The following is a 17,285-nucleotide window of genomic DNA, read 5'->3' as shown; positions in this document are numbered from 1 at the left end:
ACTTTGCAGTACTCCAGGAAGGAACACGAGCTCCCTTTTTTGGAACCCTTTATAATGGATCCTTTTATGCCTGGCCCCATATTCTGCAGCACTCTGCTTTTATGGCAGTGCCTCCCTCACAGAGCTGCTTCCTGACAAGGTTTATGTACTAGTTTGAAAACAAACCAGTGGGAGGCACCAAGTCAGAATAACAATTTAATGGGGAAATTAAAGAAAAGGAAAAACTAAAAGAAAACACTGGTTCAAACTGACAGAGTCAAGATACAACCTGAGTCCCTGTTAGGCAGGGTGGTGGTAGCAGTCTGGTGGAATGGTGGCTGCAGCCCTCTGAAGTGGTGATCCTGTAGTAGAAGGGGTCTGCTCTTCCTCAGAAAGTCCAGCGGTGGCTGTGTAGCTCCTGTCCTCTGGAAATCCCGTGGAAAGGTTGTCTCTGGTGTTCAGAGTCCCAGTTATATCCACGATGGGATGCTTGGTTCCTCCCTCTGGGTGGAGCATCTCACAGTGGGGTAATGAGTCATGAGGCCAAGTGTTGATTAGGCTCATTAACAGAAGATGGTCCTGAGGGAGTTATCTGGGAGTCATCAACAGAAGATGGTCCGGAGGGAGTTATCTCTGAGTCATGGGCAGGACAACGATGGGCCATTAACAGCAAGAGAGTCTGGGGGGAGGAGGCAAGGAAACACTGCCCCACCTGATTTCCACAGCTCATGAAGATGGTAATAGAATACACTGCAACCCAGGACAGTATCCTAGCAGGATTTGGTGGATTTGGAAAGCACAAATTGTCCTGCACGCCCCCAGGCAGCCCCAGGACGTGCAGTTCTGCACCTGCCTGCAGGGAGGAGCCAGGGGAGGTGGGATGAGGTGTCCCACATGGACAGGGGGGTGTTGTGCTCTGGTGGCTTCATGGGTCTGGATGACTTTGAGCAATCTGCCAGCCCTCAGCTCCTTCCAGAATACCAGGAAGAACAGGCCTGTTCCCTGGAAGCCTCTGACGCCCTTTCCCTCTGCTTTCCAGCATGGTCCCTGAGGTGTCCCCCAGGCCCAGGAGCTCTGTTCACAGCACATAAGCAAACAGGAGTCCTGGGCTCTGGCAGATTTTCCCATTGCACTGAGTGGGTGAAGATGAACTCGGTCAATAGGATTAAGTTTAGGCCATGGAAAAGGCTGCCAGATGTGTGTCTTGCTCTCCTCTCCACAGCTGGGGGCCTTCTGCCGGGAGACCCCGAGGCTGGTGAGCACCTCGAGGCCTTTGTCAGAAGGGCCAGGCCTATCCCTGAGCAGCCCCTGTGCTTTGTCTTGCAGGCTGACCATCCACGCCGAGTGCCCCATGCACCTGGAGGACTTCCCAATGGACGTGCACGCCTGCCCCCTGAAATTTGGGAGCTGTAAGTACCCCCAACAACCTCTGCAAGGAGGTGGCACGGAGCTGAGGAGCTGTCCTTTGTGTGGTTGGTGTCACACAGTACTTTAGTAACTGTGATATTCATCACTGCTAATGATAACGTGACCAAAAGTTTTTTGTGGTGTCTCATAAGTGCAATTCCTACCATCACTGAGTGAGTCTGTGCTCAGTTCAGGCTTACAGGGTGGGTTAGACACCCGTGGTTCTGCTGCAAATTTATTTAGAAAGCAGCCAGGTGGGGATTGGTCTCTTCTCCCAGGTAACAAGTGACAGGATGAGAGGAAATGACCTCAAGTTGTGCCAAAGGACATTTAGATTGAATATTAGGAGAAATTTCTTCACTGGAAGGGTGGTCAAGCATTGGAACAGGCAGCTCAGGGCAGTGGTGGAGTCACCATCCCTCAAAGTGTTCAAAAAGTGTGTGGTTTGAGCACTTGGGGATATGGGCTTGGCATTGCTGGGTTAATGGTTGGACTTGATAATCTTAGAGGTGTTTTCATAACATTAATGATTCTATGATTATGAATCTGAGTTGTGCTTTTCCTTCATCACAAGGAGATGCTGGGAAGACAGGTTTGGGGATAGCAGTGGTGGCTGCTGCTGGCTGTCCCATCCTGCCAATCTGTGGAGAGCCTGAAATACCTGGCTCCCCATGCTCCATGCTCCAAGGGAGCTTACAAACCCCTTGCCCCTCTTCAGTCTGTCAGGCAGGCTGCTCCCAAATGAAACTCTGGGAATCTCAGTCCCAGCAGCCAGGGGTCCTGGTTTAGGGAAGATTTGCAGGCTGCTGGTGAGTTGAAAGCTCCTCCCAGCCTCCCAGGCTTGCAGCTGCTTGGGCTCCCCATAGAAGTTCCCTTATCTCTCCCGTATGCAAGTTAAATTTCATTTGTTTTTGTTCCTGAAGTGAGTGGGAGCCAAACCCCAAGACCCCAGTTCACTGTAATGTGAAAATAGACATCCTAGTCTGGCCCTGCCAGGAGTCTTTTCCATCTCCAACGAACTGAGCACCACTCTGAGTCTGTCTTTGTGTTAGATGAGAGAGTTTCCCACCTCCAGCTAAAGAATGAGCCCACACCAGTAACCCCCAGAGAAAGCCCAACCTTCCCAAGCTGACATTTCCTTCCTGTAGCCATTGGGGAGCTAACTGAGGACAAAGTTGAAAAGTTTGATTGGCAGCAGAAGAAATTGTGTTTATCATGTGCATCTGCTCCTCTGCCTCATGACAAACTGTGCCCATGAAAGTGGATTATTCAGAACTACTGAATTTCTTAGGCAGCACCTAATTAAATGTAGAACTCATTGCCACAAGACATCACTAAGGCCAGTAAAATAGCAAGCCTTAGAGAAGGATGAATTATTAATGTTAATTGACCTTGTGAGGAGGGATATAAAATCTTCTACCTCAGGCCTAAACTCTGGGATTATTACAAGACTTGCAGGAAGGCAGATTACTCCACATCTAATTGCTTATAATGTTCCTTGGTGAGGAAAAGAGATTAATGTGTGTGTTTCTGCTGGAACACCCTTTGGGGTTATTTTTTTTTTACTGATTTGACCTCTGAATGATGAGAGTTTTGAGACAAGGAGCTCAGAAAGCTGCCCCTGGTTAACATTAATGTGGCTTTTTCTAAAGCACCCACACAGCATCCGAGCTCACCTCTCCTGTGTTGGAGTAGGATTAAACCAGTGTTTTCACTAAAAAGCCATTGACAGCTGGAAGCTGCTCATTTTCAAGAAGCTTAAAGTGGGTCAGATTTGTAATTAGAAGGACAATGGCAGTGCCAAACACATGCTGCTCAAAGTATGCTGAGTTTGCCTCACAGACCATTTTCTGCTGATCCCCACAACCCAGAAGGCTCAGCAGTGGCCTCCTGTCCCTGGGCCACCATGGCAGCCCCCCGAGGGGGCGAGGCAGAGAATTTGCAGGAGAATTAAGGGCATCAGGCATTCCAGAGAGCTTCAGCTGCCCACCTGCATCATCCCTCAGGCCAAGCACAGTGAAGGGATGGCTTTGCCTCTCCCCCTGCTCCCTGGAAGACGAATGTGCTCTGCAGAGAGCTGTCCCTGAGCCATCATGGGACACTTGTACAGCAGCTAGCTGAGATTAGGGGAGGAGGAGATGTTGCTGAACTCACCAGCTCCTCTAAATGCCCACTAGCTGTCCTTGTTTGGATTGGATTTTGCATTGCAAATGAGACATGGAGCTGAACCGAAGCAGCTGCCTGGCATTAAACATGTTCCAAGCACCCATGCCATGCCTGTGTGACATCAGATACCCTTCTGTCCCAACCAGATATGTGGATAATTGAATGTTCAGGAATGATGGCAATGAATCTGCAGACAAGTTCCTTTTGTGGGCTGGGAGTGGATGGATTGTGACTGTAGAGCAGGAGGTGTTGCCCATCAGGTGACAAAAGCAGCAGCAGAGCTGTACAAAGCTCTGAAGGAGGGTGGAAGGCTCCAGAAGCATGTTGAGAGCTGGAAGGAGGGGTTGGAAGAGCAGAGTGTTGCACATGGCGTGAGAGGTGCCAGCCTGCATCAGGAGTGCTCAGGCAGTGCTCTGGCCTGCTGAGAAACCTTTGCTGATCATCAGAACCAGCTCCCCCTGCTTTGCACAACCCTTGCTTAACGTTTAATGGGTTTGCCAAAACCTGCAGGGCAGGGACAACAGGGTTGTTTTAAAAAGATCACAGAAATGTGGTTTTCTCAGGACACAGTCTTCCACAAAGCAGGAGCTGAGACATTTCTCTGCTAGACCTGACACATTGCTTGACCTGACCCCAGCCAAAGAATTCCTTCATGTCTTAACAGGAGAAGCTGGTGGGTGAAAATGAACCGAAGGCTTGGTTTAATGAACTTTGTCCTTGCTTAAAAAGATGGTGCAGAGTAGGTAGGGACAGGAGTTTTGGGCATTATGGGGAGAAATAGCAGAGTCTGGAGAGACTCAGTTTTTGGATAACCATAGGACTGGCAAAACCAAGAGAACATGGGCACTCTTGAGAGGGGGACTGGCTGTGAGGACAGACCAGGGGCTCAGTCACAAACACAGGGACAAAGCATTTTGGTGTGAGAGGACACCACCTCCAAATCTGAGAGTCTTGGAGAGTGTTGCCTCTGAGTGAGGGTAAAGACTGTTAACTTTTTCTATTTACCCTGAAATTCAGCTCCATTTGCATTCAGCCTTTGTTGCCAGCTGCTGCCAGCAGGACTTTCCCTGTCCCTGGCTGTGGCTGTCCTGCTGCCCCAGCATCCTGCTGGCCTGGATGCCTTCCTGTGTTGTCCCTGCTTGGAGCCAGCCCTTGCAGAGTCAGCACATCACAGGGCCAGCCTGTCTCTCAATGACAGAGCTCTGCCCCTCTCCAGCTCCCTCCCAAAAACCCCAGCTCGCTCCTGCTCGTTTGATTTAACAGTTGTTGATCTGCCTTGGTCTCTGGCCATGCTTGGCTGTGCTCAGCCATGTGGCTCTGAGAGATGCACAGCAAAGATTAATTTGGCTACAGGCTAATTTTGGTGTATTTTAGGGCAGGCAGAAGCACAGACCTCGTTCTTCTCCCTCCTCTGCAGATGCCTACACAAAGACAGAGGTCATCTACACCTGGACCCTGGGGAAGGATAAATCCGTGGAAGTAGCCAAGGGTGGATCTCGCCTGAACCAGTATGACCTGCTGGGCCATGTGGTTGGGACAGAGATGGTTCGATCCAGCACAGGTATTTGTGGGACTACAGTGTGGGCTGAGCTCCTCCTGGGATGAGATGGAGCTTGGAATGCCACGATTTGGAATAATTATAGAGGCAGTCCAGGACCACAGCACTTCCTAAGGCAGGAGAATGTGGCTGGTGACATCTTCAGCAGTCACCAAGAGGCAGCAAAGGGTTTGTTTTTCAGTGGTTTCCACTGAAAGAGCCTTACTGCCCACAGTCTTTGGGAGAACTGATCTCAAGCATCTCAAAATGATCTGCTGTGTGGAAAATATGCCCTGTGTTGTCCAGCTGGTTTGTGGTGCTGTGGGTTCATTTATCTTGGATTCCTTTCCAACCCCTCAGGAAAGCGCTGCAGGCAGGGGAGGCGAAGGCAACATAATGTTCAGTGTGATTTTCACTGCATCTGCTTGCACAAATATTATCATAACTAATAGAAGATTATCCCAAACAAATGTTTCCTCTGATTAATGACCAATATTAATCATCTTTTTCTCCCATCTGCTGCTCCTCCCTTCCCCTCTGAATCCAGGTACTTATAGCTTCTGTTATCTCATGTGTGTCTCTCACATTTCTTTTTTTTTTTTTCCCTTTTATTTTTTTTTCCCCCTGTATGCACCAGTAGTTCTCTCATTTGAGGATATTTCCTCTCTGGTGCACTTGATTTTAATAGTGTCTGTCTGTAACAACTCATTTCACCTCCCTTGGGGAAATGTGGGGAGCCCAGGGAAATAAATGTCATAATATCTGGCCCATCTCTCTACTTAAGTTGTAGTAAAATGTACAGATGAATAACCTGGAGTGGTAAGAAAGCTGCTGAAGGCTCCTGTGTGTAATGATTTAGCAGAGCCATGCTCACAACAAAAAGGCACAGTAATCCCACAAAATACCCAGAGCTTTGGGGAGGAATAGGACATTGAGGGAAAATAGGGACAGCTGCCTCTTCGGTTCACAGGTCAGACCTTTAACAGCAGAACTTGCCTCGGTTTTTGAGGTGGTTACAGGGAGGGAAGGTGGGATATTTTCAGGATTGCCAGAGAAAATAAAATCCTGTGTCCTGAAATCCTATGAAATCACTGTTGGGGTCTCTCTAGGCTTAAGGGATTTTACCCTCAGAGTGGGATGGGAGCAGGGTCAGGAGAGACCCCCAGGGGCTCCTTGTGCCTGGGGAGAAGCAGGGAAAGGTTTTATTGCTCGGTTGTTGACTTTGGTCTGCCCTTGTCCCACACCCATTTTGCAGTGAATTAAAGCAGACTCAGAGAAGTGTTTGGAAAGGACAAATGTGATGTGAAAGCCCCCTGGGCTGTGCTGGGGCACACATCTGGCAGGGCACAGCAGCTGTGAGTGCCTGCTGCACCCCTGCACCCCTCCTTCCCACTGAAATCCCACTGAAAAGCTGGGAAGTTTATCCAGGACGGGTCTCTAGATCCGGGGTCAGCTGACCCCAGGCTGGGGAGCTCCGTGGCTCAGCATCCCTCCCTGGCTGTCTCTGCAGGGGAATACGTCGTCATGACCACACACTTCCACCTCAAGAGGAAGATTGGGTACTTTGTGATCCAGACCTACCTGCCCTGCATCATGACCGTCATCCTGTCCCAGGTGTCCTTCTGGCTGAACAGGGAGTCCGTCCCTGCCCGCACGGTTTTTGGTGAGTCTGGGAGCACAGGAGATGTTGGAAGCTCCACGGGATGAGGACCCCAGGCCCCAGGGGGGGGAGAGAGAAACACAGTCCAAAACCAATATGGTTGATAAGCAAACTTCGTTTATTAGCAGTCCAAAGGCACTGTATACCAGTATACCAGCTGGTTAGCTCCTAAGTGGCTTAAAGCTTATCAAGACACATTTCTATTTCTACATAATTGGACTTTCATTGGCAAGTTTCCATAGCCTTGTTATGATCAAAGGAATTCTGTGCCCATCTCCCTCGTTCACTCCCGGACAGCACAGCTGCAAGTTTTTCACTCCCTCTCTGTTTCTCAGGCCTGCTTGTTCTCTTTCACACAGGGACTTTCCCATGGAAAGTTTTCTCACACACAAGCCTAAAACTTCCAGGCCTATTGCTTGCACAGTTCTTTTATTGATCCCAATAATTCTATTTCCCAACACACAGGGGCATCCTCTCAGGCTGGGGAGAAAGGGAAATGTGAGGGGAAATACACTGAGCATCAGAGCTGGTCTTTCCCAGGCCCTGACCAGCGTTTCTAAGCTGCTGGCCATTCCCCAGGATAGCTTTCAGTGTCTTCCCAGTGCCCCTGCTCCCCCCAAATCACTGCAAAAATACTCCTGGCCATGTCTCTGCTAGAAGCCAAGCCATAAATATTAACAGTAGTCAAGGTATTGATCATCTAATTATATGCATTTGGCTGTGGCTGCTTATCTGTAGTGGCTTGAGAGCTGAGCAGAGGATAGGGACACAGGGAGGCATTTAAAGCCCTGCCTTTGAAATTGCTAATGTGCCCCTGGTCACAGCTCCACATAACAAGTTCCTGGGCTGAGGCAGCATAACTGCACGGTGAATATAGTGTTATTATTTCCTTCAGCTGCTTTCAGGTCCTCTCACCGAAGCAAAGTGCCAGGCTGGCACTGCACATATATTAATAGCTTTTACAAGCATTTAATAACAGAATTGCTTTGTGCTTTCCTGTCAAGACCTTTAGTTCAGGATCTACACAGGCACCAGAGCAGGTGTGATGCTGCAGGATTGTACCTCCTGGAAGTAACATTGCCCAGCAGATTCCACTTAACAGAGAGGATATTGAACAAAAGTCCCCAAGCAGAGAGGGGATATGTGGTATCATATATGATTCCCTCCTGTGTTACCCTGAGAATTGCAGTGAAATAGGTTTCCTCAAGAAGCAGCTCAGATCAAGCAGGCAAGAGCTGACTGAAAAATTAAAACCTACCTGTGTGAAAAATGTCCTTGCTCCAAATTGCCTTGCTTTCCTATTAAGAAAATAATGAGAACTCCAATTGTTTATTCCTTTTTTTTTTTTTGCCCCTCACTAAGTATTGTTGACAATATTGAACTGAAACTCTTTAAATTACCAGCAGTATGGCTAAAGGGAACTGAAAATTAGTCGATATTTTTATAACGTTTGTAATGCATTTTTAATTGAAAAGTACATTATTGGGGAAAATGGATGGTAATGGTTGCTTGCTTTAATGAAAAAAGCTTTAAAAGACATTTTGCAACAGGCCATTTTTTTAAGATAAATCATTGTGACATTTGTTCTGGCAGCTTGGGCCACTGACAGCAGGACCCAGGACCCCAGGTGTCCATCCATGCAGGTCACAAGACACTATTTCCAAAACCCTGACAGAGCTGTATTGGATGAGTGGCCAGTTTCTGATCCTCCTGGAGGTTCACAAGCATCTAGCTGTGCTTTTTACTGTTATTTTATTATTTTCATTTTGCTGCAAAAGCAGCTAGAGGCTTCTCCATGACGTATTCTACATGAGCTGAGTGAAGCATCACACAACTTACCCTGCCAACAGATAAGGAATGCTGTGCAGGTGTCTCCCTGTGAGCTAGGGCTCTTATGGTGAGCAGAGTCAGTCATTGGAGTTTGGGGAAGGTTAATCTCATCCTCATGAAGATGTTTGCCATTGACTGTACTCAAAACTGAGCCAGAATAATGCCCTGAGCAACCTGAAGCTGGCCCTGATTTGAGCAGGGGTTGAACAAACTGTTGCCCAGAGAAGCTGTGGCTGCCCCATCCCTGGAAGCGTTCAAGGCCAGGCTGGAGGGGACTTTGAGCAACCTGGGATAGTGAAATGTGTCCCTGCTTGTGGCAGGGGGTGAAACCTGATGGTGTCTAAGGTGCCTTCCAGCCCAGGCCGTGCTGTGATTTTATGATTCTCTGAACCTGACCTCCTGCCCGCCAGGCCTGTTCTGTTATTCTGTGAGTTGCACTAAGGACTTGTTCTGGGTAAGACTCCCTTAATTACAGCGGGAACGCGGCTCAGGAGGTGGCTCCTGCTTTTCCATGAAGGGAGTGGCAGCAGTGTTGAGAGAAACGGGTGGGAGTGCACCATCTCACACCATCCTCGTGTCCTGCTGTGCCCCCACAGGTGTCACCACGGTGCTCACCATGACCACACTAAGCATCAGCGCCAGAAACTCATTACCCAAAGTGGCGTACGCGACGGCCATGGACTGGTTCATAGCCGTCTGTTATGCCTTTGTGTTTTCTGCGCTGATCGAGTTCGCCACCGTCAACTACTTCACCAAACGCAGCTGGGCCTGGGATGGCAAGAAGGTGCTGGAGGCCCAGGAGATGAAGGTCAGCCAAGGCTGGGGGGGAGGGGGTGGGGAAGAAACGCTGCACGAGGGAGCTGGGCCGGGCACAGCAGTGGGTAACGTGCGGCCCCGCAGCACTCGGGAGGCTGGATGTTACTCACTGCCTTCCCCGCTCAGCTCCTGACTGCAGCGGTTCTTGAGGGGTGGGGAGGAATGGCCTGGGGCTGGTTGGTGTGCTTAGCTGGAGGGAAACACCCAGGCATGGCTGCTGGCTCTTCCCTCTTCCCTCTGCCCTCTGCACGGCCGTTTGCCAGAGGGAACGTGGCGCATCCATGCTTTGGGTTTGCTCTGCTGGTGGCATTGTGTGTCCTTCCTTTTCTGCCCAACCCAAACCCCAAAGCAATGAACCGAACCAACCCAACCCTCCAGCCCCATGCCTTGTTGCTAGCATGCCAAAAAACCCAAATACGCCCCAGGACACCCACTGAGCCGTGTCCCCTGGCCAGCTCTGACACTGGTGCCGATGCCCACAGCTGCCAGCAGCTGCTGCTCTGGGAGCTTGGGCACGGAGGGTGGGTGGGAAGCCAGCAATCACAAACGGCAACTGGCAGCTAATTAGTGCCTGGCATCACCCACGTTTTCCCTCCCTGCTCGGGATCAGCCTCTCTGGCAGCTTCCTTCCTGATAGGCTCTGCTACCCCTGCTCGTGCCCCCCTCCCTCTGAACTGATTTAATCTTGGCTGAGCAGAGAAATCGCTTACTGTAGCATGCTGCTCCTTGTTTATATTTATTGAATCAATTTGAAAATCAGCTTTGTCCTTGTTCTTGGTTCTGGAGCCGTTATATTTTTCTCCTTTGCATTTTAATGTGTTGTTGGAAGTTGTTGTGGGGCTGTATGTTAAACACCTGACAGAATTGCAGCAACTTTGGGAAGACGACAGCCAGTCATCTCTGGTGTGGAGGTCAAAGAAGGTGAACAGAGCCCTCCCTGGATGTTGAATGTCTCTCTCTTATCTTTCTTGGACTCTCTCTATCTGTTTGCTTTTGCAGCTGTGGTCTGAACAACAGACTCATGGCAGAAAGTGTCCAGAGGGGTCAGGTGATGGCCTTCTACTTCCATCAGGAACAGTGATGCTAACCTGGCCTCTAGAGATGAGAGAAGCCTTTCCTGAGTCATTGGCATGAGTGAAGAGTCAGGAGAGGCCCTCAAAGCCACGGTGTCTCTTTCAGGGATGGCCAAATCAGCACAAAGTCAGGATTCACACAGCCTTGGGCAGTTATGTGAACTGGGTGGAAAAAGCAGTAAAGGCTCAAAAGCTTCAGTTTATCTTAGAAGCAGCGTGTTCCTCAATTTATCCACTGACCCAGCACTGCAAGACTAACAGTGCTGAAACAATAGGGTGAGAGCATGCAGAATGTTCCTGCACATGATAATCAAACAAGAAAACAAAGCAGGACCAGGAATGTTTCAGAGGGGGAGCTCTCCGTGAGTTTACTGCAGTTGGTATCAGCCTGGAGAATCAGGAAGGGCTCCAAATTTGCGGTGCTTTTTCAAGCTAACTCTGATCTCTACTGACGAAGGGAACCCTCTCTGCAGCTCAGAGAGCTCCCTGAAGAGTGATGGGCTTTCAGGGAGCTTAGGAATACGATGTGTCAACATATTTGCTTTTCATCTTTATTCCAATGAGTATTTCCAAGCAGTGAATTTGCTACGCAATGGAGGTGCCTCACTGGCTCCGTTTCAGCCTTTAATTAGCTCTCCTTGAAACAATTGACAAGCCAGGTGGTTGAAACCACAAAAGGAAGAAGAGGCAGAAGAACAACCATTGGCATTTTAAAGTGTTTGTATCAAGGGTAAAACTGCCAGTGACAAGCCCAGGCTGAGCCCTGGTCTCTGGAAATCCTTCTCCCCAGCCAAAAGCAGTGTTCTTTACTGGTGTGATGGCAAGGTTCCTCACTCCAGGTTTGATTGCATGAACATAGAAAGGAATCAGTGCAGGCAGCAGCGATGTTTCCATCCCACTTGGATGAAATCACTGCCATGGAAAAGCTGCTGGGTGCTGACAGACCCCCCCCCCCCCCAGTGTGTTCACTCTCCCTTTCTCCCCTTCAGCCAAACCAGTGGTTTAGATGGGAACACCTGGGGGTTTTTATCAGGTAGAATCTAAAATGCTGATCTTGGTGAATTGCTGGTGCCTGCCTCAGAAAATCATGATGATGTTCTGGCTGTAGCCACAGTTGGGTTCTGGTAGCTGGGAGCTACTCTGCACATTCTCTGCAGTTCTCCAGTGAAAAGCAGGCAGATATCACCAGAGATGTCACTAAAAACTCCCTTGAGCCTGCACTCTTGATAAGATTTGATTAATGTTTCTTGGACCCAAAGATTTTCCAAACCTTTCCTGCCTGGAATCAGTAACTGCTAATTGTAGATGAAAAGTTCATTTTCTTTTTGTATGGTAAAGTGGCTGCAGCCAACTTAGAGGTGCAGATCAAATTGGAGACAGGTATTGGGGTCCAATGTGGGAAACTTGTTAGGAAAGGAAAGGTGATTTTTAACAAAAAACATCACCAGGAGGAAGGCATGAGATGGCAGAGAGGTGTGAGCTGAGTGAGAGGCCAAAGAGATTGAAAGATGAGTGGGTTCAGTAGCCAGCAAAGCTCCTGATCTCCAGCATCCTCAAAATATCCTATTAAAGGGATCCACTTCAGCACAGAAGGGCTGTGTCTGGGCAGAGAGATCCATCCACCATCCCAGCCACAGGAATGGCCACCTCTGGAGCCAACAAGGTCATTTCTTGAGTGGCTGTGACAGTGAGGATCTGAAGAGAGAACAAGCAGCGGTGACTTTGCTGCTGGGAAACTGCAAGGATGACATTTACCAGTGAGTTTACCCCAAAAAAACATGTTGTCTGTCCTTCAGGATGGAAGATGCTTTGGGTTCTTGGAAGACACTTAAACCCACTTCTGACTGCAATGCCATGTCTGTGCATAAAACCTGATCCAGCTCTGTGTCTGTGCCTGAATGAGATTGCCCTGAAATTCTGGGTGTCAGGGAGCAACAAAACCAGTACAAGTGTCTGCAGTCAGACAGGTAGAAACAGAATATGCTTTGGATGGAGCAATAATCCTGGATCTTTATTTTTGTCTTAAGACAATAGCTCTTCAGTGCATGGTGAGGTTAGGTACAGGCTTTTTATGTACTTTTCTCTAAGAAAAACATGCATGAGGTGCCTTTTCTACAACCTGGCTCTTTGTCCAACGCATTCTTCAGCAATTCTCAAGTTTGCCCTTTGATCCAGCTCCCTTGGGAGTCACTTTTCTTTCTCCTTTTTGTCTTCCCATTTGTGGCATCTTTGTTACAATCCTAGAGGAACTAGAACCAGCCTTGACAGGCCACCATTTTCAACCAGGTTGAAGTCTTTAGGGTTTAGGATGGTTCAGACCCTTCCCTTTTTTGTCTGCCTCGCTATGGTCAGAGTGTTTTTGCTGCAATTTTCCCTTGCTGGTCATGCTCTGCAGCCCATGTGTCCTTTGTTCTTCTGCACTTGCAATCTCCATGATTTCCATGAGGACCCCAGAGGTCTTTTCCAGCCTGATTGATTCTGTGATAGCACTGCAAGTGATTTATGTTCTCAGCACCTTCAGTACAGTCCATGAATCGTTCTTCAGCAGCATTTCACCCTCTTTCTTTCATCACTGTGTGGTGGGTTGGGCTGATTATTGACTCCATCCAACCATCCAACCTCTTTGGTGATCCAGGGAGCAGAAGGTTATGGGGCTCAGGAATATATCCCATATAATCTGAATTATCAAGTCTCTGGCACGTTGTAGGAGGATCTTTGGCTGGTGTGAGGAAGGAGTGGCACCTTTGCTGTAACAGCAGCTGCAGTTGCTGGGCTTTGAGTTATGGGATGCAAGTATATCAGAGACAGGAGCTGCTTGGGGGTCATTAAAGTGACTTTTCTCTAGAATGACAAGTGGCAAATACTTAGATTGCTCAAGTTCTGCAGATACTGGTGACCTTAAGAGTTGCCTGTGAGAGAAATAGTGCTTCCAATCCAAATTTCTACCCAAGGAGCAGGTACAGAGAACTAAATCTCAAGCAGATCACTGACAGAAGCAGTAGTTCCCATAATTTAGATGTTCAGTTGTTAGTTCCTCAGCAGAGAGGCTTGAGGACAAGAATATTTTACAAAAATACTATTATTTTCCAGTGTGTGTGTTGTTGAAGAACTTCTCAGACTGCACCATCCAGGGGACAGATTTATCTCTAGACCAGATTTTACAGCTTTTCCCTCAGGAGAGCAGCACAGGGACGTCTTTGTGCAGCAATTCAGTCTCCCTGTGCCTCAATGGGGCCGTAAGTACAGGAGTTGCTTTGCAAAATAGGATGTTTTAAATAGGACAAGCTTTCAAAGCAAATGTAGGGATTCTCCCTGTTTCTCTCTCTTTCCTCACAGAAAGGAATGGATATGGAATTCCTCACAGACCAAGGTGCAGGGTGAAGGCTGGGGGCTGCTTTTCAGCTGACAGCAGCAAGCACATTTTGCTTTGTTTGATTGTCAAAATCTTGCCTGAAACACTTATTTTTTATAAAGCACAGCCCAGCAAAGAGGCCGAACCATTTCTTCTGACACCTCAGGGGCAGAACACATCGAGAGCACACGTGTGCCTTGGTGTAGGCAGCGTGGGTGTCCTGGGTGCTCCCAGCTCTGACCAGGGTGAAGACTCCATGGGCAGCTACAAAAAGGCCCTGGCTGTAGGTTCCCAAGCCTCTGCTCCACCTGAACAGCCTGACCTGAGGTCCAGGGAAACCCAAATTAATGCCTGGGGACTCTGGACCACACTAATGGGAGCAGTAGCTCACTGTCACCCACACAGCGTGCAGATTTGCCTGACTTTACTCCATTTCAGCTATTTTCACATGGATCCACTTTGCAAACTCTGGGGCAGGAAAGCTGGCCAGGTTGAAAATGTCATGGCACTTGTATTCATCTTATTCCTCTAATGAATAGCATGGCTGATGAATGCTAAAATAATCAGTGCACTGCCGATTACGTCCTGCGAACAACAATCTGTTTTTCATTTCATTACTGATTATTAATTATTTTATTGCCTCCTGTAGCTATGTTAATAAGTAATCATACTGAAGCATACCTAAGTGTTTTAATAGGTGAAACATCTTTTGCCCTTTACTTGCTTCTTGTCAGTTCTTGAGCAGGAAAAGTTCATCTGCTGTGCAGAGGGAACACATTAAAGTGGCTCTAACAACTGCAGAAGCAGAATCAGTTAATTGTTAAAGACCATAAAATACCATGAATATGGTCCAAACACTGGTTTAGTCTGATCTGGAGTCTGAAAACATCTAGACCTCCTCCTAACAAGTTAATTTCTGTAATTGCTGGCATTATTACAGGGCTGCCTGGCTGTGGTGTTGTTGGAGAGGGGTTTAAAGATTGCACAGAAGTCTGCTTTTAGTGTCCCTCTGAAAATCACTGTGGAAAATGCATTTCCTAAGGTAACCAGGAATATCCATGGTGATTGTAGGTACATTTAAAATGGAAGTACAGCACTGAAAGCTAAAGCCCTGGGACCATCTCTGCAGAGCAGAGGCTGGGCAGATCTGGCCCTTCCATCTCCCAGTGCTGCCCAGTTCCCAGGGTGGTGTGAGGAGAGGGACAGGTCCTGCTGGCTGCACTCTCTCCTCCTGAAGTGCTTCCCTCACAGGAACATGCATGACCATGCCCAGCACCCCTGGGAAATGCCTGGATGAGCCTCACCTTGTGTTCCAGTTGCTTTTGCATAGAAAAAAGTCATCCAAAGGCCCACCTTGTTTGAGTTTGGAGACCAGAGTCCCACCACGAGGCATCTCTGTGGCTGGTGCTGGCTCTTGGTGTAGTAGCAGGGGACACCCATGGGCTACCTGAATGCTGGGACATGTAGGGTGCCTGATGCCTGGATATGAATATATTTCATTCAGCAGCCTTCTCTTTGTAGGCTTGGATTGCTTTATACAGCACACTGCAGCTGGTCTCAGGTCCCTGGCAGCAGCAGGAAGATCCCCAGTGTGGGAACACCACCTGCTGTGACTCCCTAGGTCCATCTTCCTGTCCACCCATCCTCGTGAACACCTGCACTCTCTGATTCCAGCATTTCCCCTCCTCCTTCAGTGCGTCACATCTGACACACACAGGGGCCTCTCTTGTCATTCTCTCTGCAATTCCTCCTCACTGCAGCACGGATGCTGTCCCTCAGAGCCCTGTGGGAGGGATTCGCTCACCTCCCGTGATTTGCAGCAGCCCTTGGGTGTGCAGGCAGGAGCAAAGGCTTCCCTCTGCCCTGGGGTGCTGTGTCGAGCATTCCAGAAATCCAGGGCTGGTGCAAATGCCTTCCATCTGTTCTGTGTCTTAACTGGGTGGGTCTTGAGGTGCTCTAAAGGGTTCCAGAAGCGTTTTGAACATCATGATGTTAAATTGTAAGGTGTTCCTGTGAGGAACTCGGGGCACTGAGGAAGTGTTACGACGTGGCTTTGAAATACGGTGTGAAAATATTGCGATGCTGCTGCCCATGTTCTTAATACGGCTTTTTGCCACCAAAAAAAGGAATAAAATCAAGCTGTAATCCTGTGTGCTGTGTCCTCCTCTCACCTGACCCAGGAAGCAGCCAGCCAAGCAGAAAATCCAGTTCCTCCCCAAGGATGACCACACGGGGTGTCATTCCTTTTTGCCATTCTTCTTTCACAAGGTACACTCCTCCCTTCTTGGGCTCCTGCTCCTCACTCCTTTCTCCACCTTGGCACCCGGACGAGCAGGTAAACCCAGAGGACAAAACGTTCTCCGTGCCATTCTCTGCCACTTCATCTCTGTTGTTTTGTTCTTTTTTTTTTTTGTTTTCCCTTCCACCTCCCCTAGAAAAAAGAGCCGGTGGCACTGGCGAAGAAAACCAACAACACCTACAACATCGTTGGCACCACCTACGCCCTGAACATCGCCAAGGAGCCCGGCCTGCCCACCATCTCCAAGAGCGCCGCTGCCGCTGCCACGGCCACCAGCGTGCCCCCGAAGATGCCCCGCCTGGAGGAGAAGCTCCCCGAGAGCAAGAAGACCTACAACAGCGTCAGCAAGGTAGACAAGATGTCCCGCATCGTCTTCCCAGTCCTCTTTGCCATTTTCAACTTGGTCTACTGGGCCACCTATGTGAACCGGGAGTCAGCTATCAAGGGGATGATCCCCAAACAGTAAAACCGGTCACACAAACCTTCCATCAGTGAGCATCATCCCAGCAGGAATTCTCCAGGGCTTTCTTCTTTTCTTGTTTTGTTTAATTATTATTGTTCATTTGATATTATTATTATTATTATTATTATTATTATTATTATTATTAGGTCACTCTTTTATAATGTAAACAAAACTGTGATTTTAATTTAATCCCATATACTTTGGTTTCGTTTACTTTGATGATGAAAGTTAACAAAAAAACTAAGGGATCATAACAAGTTGTGCCTCTTAACATCTTAAGTCTGCTGTCACCCATCTGACCAAGTCACCCTGTGCTGCCATCTCTCCTCTGCCACCTCCTGTGGTCCCCATGGTCTTCACGCCTCTGCCATTTCATGCTGTCCCCAGGGGCCGCTGCTCTGGGGCTCCTCCTCCTCTGTGATGGGCTGTCCTAGCATGGGGGATGCTCCTGGACACCTGGGCTCCAGGGTGTGCCAGTCACTCAGCCAGGCTCTTCTTCAGTGCCTGGCACTGTACACCTGGGCTGTGAGTGCAGGTGAGCTGGTCACCTGTGGGGACAAGGGAGCAGCGTGGCATGGGCCAGCTCGTGGCCCAGTGCCTGCTGGGGCAAACCCACCACTGCTGTGGTCCCCAGAGCCATTGCAGGGCTGGAACGGGGTGGCAGCATCCTGTAGCTATTGCAGGTCTTACTCCTCTCTGTCTT

At 48.8% G+C, this 17,285-nt stretch overlaps 1 protein-coding gene across 4 annotated transcripts in view; it reads left to right on the top strand.

Annotated features, from left to right (window-relative positions):
* Nucleotides 1–16,670, top strand: part of LOC138110568 (gamma-aminobutyric acid receptor subunit alpha-3) — a 91,027-nt gene extending 74,357 nt beyond the window's left edge. For all 4 annotated transcript variants that reach the window (XM_069015628.1, XM_069015629.1, XM_069015631.1 and 1 more), the window contains 5 exons: nucleotides 1,306–1,388; nucleotides 4,970–5,113; nucleotides 6,600–6,752; nucleotides 9,176–9,387; nucleotides 16,256–16,670. In XM_069015628.1, the coding sequence (XP_068871729.1) occupies nucleotides 1,306–1,388; nucleotides 4,970–5,113; nucleotides 6,600–6,752; nucleotides 9,176–9,387; nucleotides 16,256–16,585 (922 nt within the window). In that variant the 3' untranslated portion in view covers nucleotides 16,586–16,670. The remainder of the gene's footprint in view (nucleotides 1–1,305; nucleotides 1,389–4,969; nucleotides 5,114–6,599; nucleotides 6,753–9,175; nucleotides 9,388–16,255) is intronic.
* Nucleotides 16,671–17,285: the final 615 nt, after the last annotated feature.

This window comes from Aphelocoma coerulescens, chromosome 4A, assembly GCF_041296385.1.
Source record: "Aphelocoma coerulescens isolate FSJ_1873_10779 chromosome 4A, UR_Acoe_1.0, whole genome shotgun sequence".
NCBI classification, from domain to species: Eukaryota; Metazoa; Chordata; class Aves; order Passeriformes; family Corvidae; genus Aphelocoma; species Aphelocoma coerulescens.
The sequence above is the reverse complement of the archived record's forward strand: the minus strand, read 5'-3'. Positions and strand labels throughout refer to the sequence as shown.